The sequence below is a fragment of the Spermophilus citellus genome, assembly GCF_964194105.1.
Source record: "Spermophilus citellus genome assembly, chromosome: 1".
NCBI lineage: Eukaryota > Metazoa > Chordata > Mammalia > Rodentia > Sciuridae > Spermophilus > Spermophilus citellus.
The window spans coordinates 86,849,540-86,861,198 of record NC_138182.1 but is presented as its reverse complement, the minus strand read 5'-3'; the positions used below and the strand labels follow the sequence as shown (position 1 = coordinate 86,861,198).

The 11,659-nt window shown below is 43.4% G+C and overlaps 1 protein-coding gene across 1 annotated transcript; it reads right to left on the bottom strand.

The window, feature by feature from the left end:
• Positions 1–3,372: 3,372 nt before the first annotated feature.
• Positions 3,373–9,559, bottom strand: SHISA2 (shisa family member 2). The gene is made up of 2 exons (XM_081280385.1): positions 9,223–9,559; positions 3,373–5,506 (listed from the first exon to the last, which is right to left on the bottom strand). The coding sequence occupies exons 1-2, from the start codon at positions 9,554–9,556 to the stop codon at positions 4,953–4,955; spliced, it is 888 nt and encodes a 295-aa protein (XP_081136511.1). The 5' UTR covers positions 9,557–9,559; the 3' UTR covers positions 3,373–4,952.
• Positions 9,560–11,659: the final 2,100 nt, after the last annotated feature.

Here is an 11,659-nt window from a genome sequence, read left to right as displayed (position 1 = left end):
GATCCCTGCTCAAAACTTCATATGTTTATCTCAAAGTTATTCTGTCACGGTGGTGTAGGGTTATAGGTGGTATGCAAAAGTACCTCACATCTTTACCTGGAGTAACTGAGGGTTTTCCTCTTCTATTTTCCACTGTTAAATGATTCTATACAGAAGAACAGAGCAAAGGAGGCAAAAGAAAATCTACATACTAAAACCAATTCACCAAGTTTAATGCCGTAATTTTCCAGAAAGGTGTTAATGTCGTCTAATTGGTTGTTATCTTTTACTTAACCCTTAGAAGACTCTTGAATCACAGTAACATCCGTTCTTTCAGTTAACTAAGAAAAAAATTTCAAAAGGCAAAGAAATGTTGATTGATTTCTGGTGGGGAGTAGGGATGGCAATGAATCAGACAATGTCCTCTGACTTCACCACCATAAGCAGAAGACAAGCACTGAGATGGATCCAGGAGGAAGGGTGTTCTCCTGTGCACACCTGCTTCATTCCTCCTTGGACTATCGGAGCTGCCCCTTTTAAACATGCAAGGTGCTTTAAAAGTTGAACACCAGACTGTGCCTGACCAGTGGCCAGGCCCAGCCCCTCACCTGGGCCTTCCTGGCAGGACCCCGAGAGTCTCGATTCCCTGTTAGGTTTAGCATCACCATCCACTTCATGCCTTGAGATTCTCTGACCAAGACCAGTGACATGTGACTTCCTCAGAGGCTTCGATTGTTCTCTTATTTTTTAAGCACAAAAAGGAAATGATCATGTTTTTTAAAAATGCATTGAGCCAATACTACAAACACATTATCTACTCAGCAGTAATCCAGGGAAGTCCTGTAGAGCTGGCAAGTGCATGCCATGATTGTTTTCTCTCTGAATGACTGACAGGGTGAGTCTAATTTCTTTGCACACTGTTACCTCTCCCCCCCCCACATACCAATAAGCGCCTCATGCACATGGCAGGCATAGAGATCTGCTCCATGTAGTAACATGGTAGTAAAATTACATATTTTAATATTAAAATTACATATTTTAATGACGACATTCTGACTAATCAGAAAAAAAAAACAGACTAAGATAATGGAAATAGTAATTCTGAAGTCAATTAAATTTATTCCTTGTCAATTAAATTTATTCCTTTTAGCATTTAGGAAGTTCAACCAACTAAAAGCAAACATGCTGTTTATTAACCTGCTAACCCATTTTAGTGAATCACTGAGAACAGTGTGGTAGAGATACTCGCATTAAAAGATCACTCCACTATTACTAGGTAGGAGTCAGACTGAGAAAAGAACATATTTTTTCAATTTATTTTCTATCTCAATGTGTAGCAGCATGCAAACCTTCTCTGCAGGTCAGTCCATTTGTGAACATCTGCTTTGACTGGTATCATGAACCTTTGTGTATATGTGTGGTATCGAACTCGGGGCCTCATGCATTCAGGCATGCCAGCCAAGTCCTCTGCCATGATCTACAGCCCCAACCCTGGCATCATAAACCTTGTTCTAACATTTAGTGTTTCCTCAGGAGATGATTCTGAAGGAAACCCACATCCTAGTTCATAACAGAACAAGGTAAGTATGGGTCACAGAACTCATGAAGTAAAACTGTGCAATCTTGAATGAATGAGCTCAAGATAAATTTAACAGACAAAACAGAATTAGTTAAGCTTGTGGAAACTTAAGAACAGGAAGGTTATGGGAACAGGCCTGTTGCAGAGTGAATATGCTAAACCACATTTGTCTTAGTGGTCTTCTCACCACTTGGCTGTTGACATCATTATTTAATTCATTTATTTTTGGCAATGCTGGGCACAAAACACAGGACCTCCAGCATATTGGACAAGTGCCACATCCTGGACATTGAGCCACATCCCCAGCTTGAGAGAGGGTATATTTTAATTTTCTTCTGCAGTAGCAGAAATTATAGACTTGTAATTTCCACTCTTTAACAGACACAGGAGCTTCTTTCTTGCAATCAAAGATCTGATTTTTCTCTTTGAAAAACAGAGATTCCCCTGGAACTATTATGAACCAACAGTAAAGATTTAGATACCTTAGAAAATGTGCAGCAGCAAACTAGTTTTCCATAGACTGTAAAATATTTCTACTGAGTGGAAATTATACCTTGCAAGCTCAGATTTTTTATATTTCATGACAGCAAGGAAGATACATTTAATCCAGGCATTTGAACACCTGTTTTGCCAAATTTCTCTAGTTCCTAAGATTGAACCAAAGTTCTGAGATTGCTTCTCATGGTGTTTTATGTTTGTAAAGACCCAGTAGCATTCACTGAGTGGAAAAAAAATCTCATTTCATTTATTAAAGTGCATTTTTACTTTAATTACCATCACATAGGAAAAGGAGGAAAAAGTAACAATCTTGTAACAGAGTAGCAAGTATTGCCCACTCCTCTGTTTTAAAAAGCCTTCCAAACTGGCATGCCTCTAATCCCAGCAGCTCAGGAGGCTAAGACAGGAGTATCACAAGTTCAAGGCCCACCTTAACAATTTAGCAAGGCCCTAAGCAATTTAGGGAGACCCTGTCTTAAAATAAAAAATTAAAAAGATCAGGGATGTGGCTCAGTGATTAAGCATCAATCTCCAACCCAAATTTAAAAATAATGAAAAATTTTAAAGCCTGTCAAGAACATCACAGAGGTGACTCCTTTATCTAGTAAGGAAAAGGCATCAGTTTAAAGACTAGCCACCTATATAGTCCATGGGCAAAATACAGCTCACTGACTGCTTTTTTAAAGCCCAGGAACTTAGAAGGGGTTTTACCTTTGGAAATGGTTGGGGACATTTTTTATAAATTATCTTTATGACATATGACATAAATATATACTATATATAAACATAGTATATTCTATAAATAAAGTGTTATTGGAGTCCAGCCTTTTCTATTTACTTATGTATCATCTATAGCTATATTTGTGCTATTACTTTAGTTGAATGGCTGCAAAAAGCCTAATATATTTACTCTCTGGTTCTTCACTGAAAATGTTCATCAAGCCCTATGGTGAGTGATTTCTAAGGTCCCTTTCTTCTAAGAAGTAAACTTTACTTCCTTAGGTAAGCAGAAATTCTCTGTCAAAAACAATATTGGGAATACAAGTTAGCTTGATGATATCGATACCCAAAGAACTGCGTCTTTTGTGTTGTCAACATGTCCCACAGAATATGTAAAATGATACTTACTGACTCACACACAGAACATGCAACCAAATCTCCTAGATACTGATTACTTTTAAAAGTAGTCTCTTTGTCTAGAAAGCAATATTTTATGATTTTTAGTAATTGTATTTTATTAACAGATTTACTAGAACATCTGAAAAATTACCAAGTATAATGAAAACTTTAAAAAAAGCCCAACTCTCTTAGAAATTCACACCATAAAATATTTATTAATAAGTAATATGATTTTCCCCTGCCTTTGGTTATTAAAAATTATGATTGAGTATCTTTACTGATACCCGTTGCCAACAATGGCTTAACATTATTCAGTCATGAGATAGATGATAGAAGAATAGATGACAGGTAGCCACTGACATAAATGTGTGAAAGACCGTATCTTACAATGATTTGTTTAATTACAAATCTTTGTTTTGCTAGCAGTTGAAAATTTACTTGCATATACTTAAAACTTTTAATAAGTAAGTAATACACAAATAAATTCACTTGATTTTGGCAATTCAAAACATTGGCAATGAACACAGCGCTTATTGAGGCCTGAAAAAGAATAAGAAGAACTGTGGGGGAACAAAGGCAATATCTCTTTGAAAAGTTTTTCTCTTGACTTAATAGTCCTTATTCCTTGAAAAATATGCTACTTTTGCTAACAAGAGTATAAAAGCCTTATGATTTGCAAAGTAATGCCATGTCTGAGGTTTAAATTTCACTCCATGTCTCAGGTTATAACTGAGAAGCTATACAAAACATTCCTTTGAATTTTTATGATTAAAACACAAAAAATGTTTTATCAGATCTAGGTAGAAACACTGATATTCATTTATAACTATGCCCTCACTGCTACATAGACAAGGGGATCTGAAAATCAAGCAGAACAAAATGCCAAGCCATATGCATGGCAAAATTAAAAGCAACCCAGAGTAGTAGTAGGTGATGGTTTTATGATTTCAGTATTTTTAAAAATCCAATTACTTCTCAGACATCCCAGTAAAGCCAGAATATTGAGATACCATCAAGAAAGGGATGAATGGTTTCATTACTCTACCACCCACTACTTCAAGATTAAAATAATCCCAGAGTTCTGAAATGTCCTCATTTGTTAAGGAACTACACAATTTTTTTCAGTCTCTTTATAATGTAGAAAATCATTTGGTAATAAGGTCTCTACACAAGGTAAAAACAAAAAAGCACAAAATAGGGCAAAAAAGCACAAAAATAGACAAAATATATATATCTTTTTACAATGAAATAAGATGTGCCTATGGAATAGTGAGATTGATGACTAATCTCATAGAGTTCAAACTGGTTTCTTTTTATAATAACTGTGTTATTCATGTCTTCCCTTCACCTTAGATGCTTGTTAAAAAAAAAAAATGGCCCAGGATAAAGGGAGGTAAGTATTCTGTTCTGTATAGTTAAAACCCAACAACAAAAAGAAATAATAATGATGACATATTAAATCCCTTAATTCATCAGTGTACAAAATTCTTCTGATACCACACCTCAAGGGCACTTAAGGGCTCAAGCATTTGTCACATCGACAACACAGGTGGCGGCTCCAGTGGATGTTATTTGTCCATCATGAATCCATCCATACACTGGGATGAAACACATCCAGAAACGCTAATTCAGAGACGTTTCCTACAGTTCAGGGGGCAAATGAAGCCACACAAAACAACTGTGCCATAAATACCATTGACATGCACAGGCTTCCATCTGAAGAATCCATCCCAGTTTTTCTCAGCCTCATAAAGGAATCCAGTGGGTGACTTGTGAGCTATACAGTCACCGCAGGGTACATCTTCTGTTCACTGCTAGTGTGGGGGAAGGAGGACTGAATCTGCCTGTAGCCAGGCTGTAGGCCATCCATGAAAGGGGGCACGGGTGTCATGGGCACAGAGTCATGTTGCACTGTGTACCCCACATATGGGGGATGTAGGTACTGCCCTTGATGTGGCACAATTTGGGTTGCCTGCTGACAGTTCAGCACGGAGAAATTTGTGGGCATGTTAACATACACATTGTTCATAGTCCCCTCAGGCAAGCAACAGTTGGTCTGTGACCTTGTTGGGGGTGCCCGGGCCCCTGAGTTGGCACTGGAGCTGGAACTGGCAGCTGTGCTGGACTGGCGGGAGGATGACCCCCGGGAAGTGCTGGCGCTGGGAATCATGGGGATGGTCTCCATCAAGCGGTTGGCCCCCGGGGCTCTGCTCTGCTGAGGCTCCTGCTTCGGCCGGAGACATCTGCAGCAACAGGCTGCCACAAGGGACCCCAAGATGATAAAGGCCACAAACACAGAGCCGACGATCAGGAATGGCACATAGATGGGCACTGGAGAAAAGGACAGAAACATTATGACTTACTATAAGAATGCAGTTAAAATGGGTGACTGGTGGAGGCCATGATAAATAAGCCACACTGATATCCAGAATCAAAGGACCTAACCTGGACTGGTTAGTCCACATGTTAGCAGTACATAAGATGCACCATCTTTTACCAAGTATCGAGGAGAGGTGCCAGGACCCTATGGACATGCTAGATTGACTCTCAGAAAGAAAACTGTTAATATTTACAGTTAAAGTCATCAATTATAATGATTGAGACATACCCAAGATGGCAAAACATGGGCTTAAAGTATTAAAATTGCTAGGATTCTAATCTTCCTATAATAATGGAACTACCTAAGTTTAAATCTGCCCTAGCAGATTTAGTAGGATATACCAAATAATAATGAGTTTGAATTTCTTAAGTCTTTCTTTTTTTTTTTTTCAGGAAATTTTCTTACATTCCTTGAAAATGTCTTTTGCCATTTTTTTTAGCAAGTTATTTTTCCATCAGTAGATAAATAACAATTTAGGTCAGACTCTGAGCCACTATTATTTCCAAAAAAAAGTATAATGCATGAGAAATCAAGGAAGGGTTTAAAAGTCTCCACAAATCTAAAAAAGTTCATCTCACAGAAATTGAAAGTAGAATAGTAGTTTCCAGAGACTAGGGAGAGTAGCAGGTAGGGTCCGGGGGATGGAAAGACTGATCAATGGATACAAGTTTGTATTTAGATAGGAGGAATAAGCTCTGGTGAGCTATGTAGGGTGAGTACAATTTAAAAACAATGCACTTTAAGAGGCAATTTTGAATGAATTCATCATTACCCAATTTTTACATGAATGAAACATCACCTTGTGCCCTATAAATATGTACACTGACTATGTGTCAGTCAAAAATAGCAGAAACTTCTACACACTCCTGTCTGTTGAAGGTATGGGTCCTTGGGTGAGGCATCCTGCCCAGTGTGGGGCATCTAGCGATGAAACTGTGATGTAGAAGAAAAAGTATACTGAGAACAAATATCAGGAACAAAAATCCATTTGTTCTACAAAGGAGTTGCCCACCAAGGGCCAAGAAGGCATGCAGGAAGGATGAGGGTGCAGGGAGGATGCCTAGAGGTTCAGTTGCACCCAAGGTTGTATGCAAAGTCTGTAGAGGAGAACCATGGTATTTATCATACTTAGCATTTATTTAGGTTTTATTCTTGAAAAATAAAACCATAAGATTAAAAAAAAACACTTTACTAAAACAAGTAGCGAATTCCATTTTTTAAATTATTTTCTTTTTTTTTTAAAAAAAAAAAAGTCTTTTGGGAGTCACAGAGATGACACTTTAGAAAGTAGGCTGTTGGGGGCAGAAACAGGAAGAGGAAACCTGCAGAAGAAATCTGAGCCACTTCCGTAGAATTCCACTCCATGCTTTAGAACCTGGTTATGTTTTTGATATGTTCCTGTCCCGCTTCTTCTTTTTTTTTCTTTTCCTTTTTTTTTTTTTTTTGCAGGTACTAGGGACAGAACCCAGGGCCTTGAGCATGCTAAGCAAGCATTCTACCTCTAGCTGCATCCCCCAGACCTCCCTATTTGATTGAAAAATACACTGGATCTTGCCTTGGCAAACCACAGTGCCAGCACAAGATCAGATGGGCAGCATTTTAGGAAGAAGCCCATACCTCTGAGGTCAGATCTGCAAATACCCTTTGACTGTCCCTTAGTGTAGTGGGCTTTTTACTTATGCTCCTTTGACTGTTGTATTCCTGGAATCGGTGTTTTTAGAATCCAGCATCACCTGGAATCATTGAGAAATAATACCTTATAAGTAAAACCTACTTTTGAGTAATTTAGCCAAAGGCCGACAATGAAAGATCTCCCTGAATTTCACTGCTGAGCAGAGCCAGTTCTATATATAGTGTCCATTCTGGCAGGCAGAGTATTGCTACAGTGTGCAGCACAGCCAGCCTGAGGAAGCAGTACTACTCTGATTACACTATCACTGCAGGCTAACTATGAAGGGCTAGAGCAGTGGATGCCCAACTTTTTCCTACACAAACTATAAACATTTCATTCTCTACATTAAGACACCAGTCCCAAATATGTTATCAAGAGGTAAACAAAAAATAGTAAAAGAGAAAAATAATAATAATTTACCACCAATACTAGAGCAAAAACTAGCTCAAACCAGTCTCAGTCTACATAATGAGTTTTGGGGAGAAATAACTGTTCTCTTTCCAGGATTTTTAATTGGAAGTGTAAATAATTACACAGGGGTAAAGAATGCAGGGCTACTATAAGCCCCACTCCCCCAACCCCCCACAAGCTTAATTAGGCAGGTCGTCCTTCCTCACTGCTGAGGCTATGTGAAAGAAACAGGATTTAAGGAAATAGATTTAAAAGAGGAATGAAGAAGGCACCCATGCACAACACAAGCATCAGGACTAGTGTGATGCCTGCTGATCTGTCCAAAGCCATCCCAACTTTTAGAGATCATTAATGGGCCCAACTTAACAGACACCTTTTTGTAGCAGTTTGGGCTTTGGCTCATTTCTCCAGGCTTTATTCCGAGGCCACACACTTTGCAAGGCTGGGCTTGCATTTTAAGATGGCACCTTTTCTAGAATTACCCTCAGTTCTCCTCTCTTCAGATTCAAGGCAGAGCATCAAGGAGTAGTATGATAATAAAATGCTTCATTAAGGAGAATGACACTGAAAAGAACTCTCTTACCAGGCCAACACAGAACCTACTTGGTGTCAATGTCCAGGCAGTTCTACCCCTGGGTGCTGGTATAAAGTCAGTTAATTAATACAACTACAGAAAAATGAGACACCATGTCTGAGACATGCTTGCCATTTGACTCTACTCCTCTCCAATCCCAAACTACACACTCTTTCTCTTGCAAATAAGTGCAGACTTTCCAGGGAGGCAGTCTGGGAAGGCTTCCAAAGAGTGGAGGAAATGTAACCTATCAAATTCTTTTGTAGGTTTGTTTATTTTCCAAATCTGGCTTTGGCAATTAAAAAACTCTACACACACACACACGTGTGTGTGTATGTTTGTACATATACACATATATGGGTGCATGTGTGTATATGTGTGTGACTGTATGTATTTATGATCATATATATAATTTTATATAAATAAATTTTTAAAAAATCTTAAGACACAAAGAGCAATGTCACACCTACCAAGTCCATGTGGTAAGGAGAGACCCGGCCAGGGCAGTGGGGAGAGGTGCAGACGGTTTGAATTCCCTGAGAATTCCCTGAGGTCTGGTAAAGTGTACATCACCCACTCCCAAAACCCCAGGAACTGCCTTCCTTCGGAGAAGCCTTCAAAGAAGTGCTCACCATGTCCTTGTGGATCCCCAAAATATTAAGTCCTAGGCAGACAGGTCACACGGGAGGGGCAGAGGACCCTGGACAGAAGAAATTTGGGAGCTGTGTGTGGCCACATTGCGGTAGGTGTGTGATTTGTTTCGGAAAATCTAAGCCTTGCCACCCCTTAGCGGACCTATGGGGAAACTGAGGCCAAGGGCAACGAATTGGTGCCCTACTTCGCACAAATTAATGGATGGGAAAGAATGTAGGCTCCACCTCCTGGTCCTCATCCCTTTCCTGAAATCTCAGGGCTCCTAACTCCTTCTCCTTCTCCAAGTTCTCAGATCAGTGCCCTCCATGCGAGTCCAACTGCTCTCCCCTTTCGCACAGGGCCCCAGGTAGCCCTACCTGCCGAGCCGTCGGGGCTGTCTTTGTCCGCCCGACCAGGCTCACCCGCGCCCTGCTGGCGGTCGTTGTCACAGCCGCCCTGGTCCAGACGCGCCTCGGCGCTAGAGCAGCAGTAGCGCAACGCGCAGCTGCCGCAGCAGATGGTGGCATCGCCGGCGTCGAAACGCTCGGGGCACTGGAAGCCTATCCGCCAGACGCCCTGCGCGTCCAGCCAGCCGTGGCAGTACTCGCCGCTGGCCCGCGCCCCCGCCGCCAGCAGCGCAGCCAGCAGCAGCTGCAAGAGGGAAGCGGTGTTCAGGGAGGAGGCGGCGGATGAGTGGCGTCCGCCCCACATGGCACCACCCTGGGCGCAGGCGAAGAGTCTCCGGAGAACACAGAGTATTCTCGGAGAATTGCGCCCCGTGAATACCGGGACTCTTCGCTGACTATCGCGTCGGCGGCGTTTTCCACAAAAGCCACTCCCCTCTGCCGCGACCTCGGGAGCTGTGGACGCCAGGCTGTAAGGCTAGGGCTCCTAAGTCATTCCCTTCGAAAGCTGGGAGACCAGGTCCCTTCCAGGACTTGCCGTCCCAATGGCACTAGCTGTTTGGGAATTCTCGAGGTGCAGAGTCAGAGGGAGTCCGGGGCTGCTGTCCCTCAATCCCTGGAGGCTTCGCCCGCAACCAGACCCTCCCCGTGCATCCCCGAGGGGACGCTCACTGGAGCCGATGACTGCTGGGCACTCCGCTGCAGATCTGAAGCCAGGTCACTGCCCCGGGGCTTAAGCGTGGGAGTCCCGTACGCGAGTGGGGTGCGTCTCCCCTTCTTCATTCACCTCGCGGGCAGCCAGAAACCGCAAAGAAAGCGGGCAGCGCGCGCAGGGTTCCGAGCAGCAAGTGCAGCGGCCGGCAGCGCTCAGTCTCCGCAGCTCCCAACTGCGTCCACATGGCTTCGGCCACGCCGCCCGGGCAGTCCTCGGCGTTGCGGCTCCCACGCTCCCCTGACCGGTCAATCCTCCCAACGCATGTCGCCCCGGGAGCGTCCAGGACACCGGAGAGGGCCCGGCGTACCTCCCGCTACCGCCCCGAGGGTCTGCTCGGCTGGCGGCCGCCGCGGCTGCTGCTGGGCGCGGGTCCAAGCGAACTGCTGGTCCGTGGCTCCTCGATTGTAGCGCGATTCCCCGGGCGCCAGGCAGCCTCCGTCCGGCTTTCCCTCTCCCCCTCGCTGGTGCGCCCTCAGGAGGTGAGCGCCGATAGGAGCCTCCCACGGAAGTTTCAGTCCTCGAGGCTAAGGGAGAAGCCGAGCTCCGCGGACGTCTGCACACTCTCTGCGCTGGGCGCCAGGCCAGCTCCGACTCGACTTGGTGCCGCGCTGCGCTGTGCTCTTATGAGAGGCCAGGGACTCCCTGGCGCGCATGCGTGCTGCGCGGGCTTCCCTCCTCCCCTGGACGTCCAGAGGCGCCCGGCAGCCCTTCACTTTCGGACACCGAAAGGTGTGGCCGCGGGCAGGCAGAGGCTGGCTAGAATAGGCGCGGGAGAAAACAATTTAAGCAATCCAAGCCTTGCTAGCACAATAACCACAGTGGTGATGACAGAAGCAACCCAAACGTGCTTAGTGAAGATATTTGGTTCTCAAAACTTCCCAAAGGATTATAGTCTCTTTTAGTTTTACAGATGATGAAGTCGCCAAATGACCTGTGCTTCTCACCTTCCAGCCGCTGAAACACTCGGTTGTTCGTGGCAGCGTTGTCCCTCCTGGGCTGCGTTGGTTTCCACCACAAGGAGCGTGGACGAACTAAGAGACATCCCAAATTTGGCTCCCGGCTGAATGAGTTGTGTCACTTTATTTTATTTTTTCTGTATCTGGGTGTCGCGATTGAACAGATTTTAGCAGAAAGGTGCCTCCGTCCAACATTCGGTCTCAGTGGTTTAGACAGCTGCAGCCTGGACGAAAACGAAGCTCAGACACACCAGAAATTCGGCTTTGATGAAAGAGAAATTAATAGCTTCTGTCTTTCGGAAGCTGGAAGAACAGGTGCTGATGCTATTAAAGCAACCGCGCTTATTTTTAAAGGAACTAGTTCCCTTCCCACAAGGTAGGGTAGTCAGAGGATCTTGAATTTTAGACCCGGCCCTACCAGTAAAGAATTCTCAAGTGTTGCTGTTCTCAGTTTCTTCGTCTATGAAGTGGAGCAGAGGATGTGATGAAAATTAAGGTCCCTTCCAAGTCTACAACCACAGAATACAAAGCAGTTTTATTCATAGCAAAGATGCTCTGGTTTAAACAACCATTGGACACTTAATGGGAAGCCTCAAACGTTAGTCACTGTCTGTTCACCCCAACAAAGTCAAATAAAGAATAAATTCTACTCCAGGTTCCCCCTCCCTAACACCTTATTCTTTTCTCTAAATCTTTCTCCAAGTACTGCACTTTATTTCTTGCAGGTCATTTGTTTATT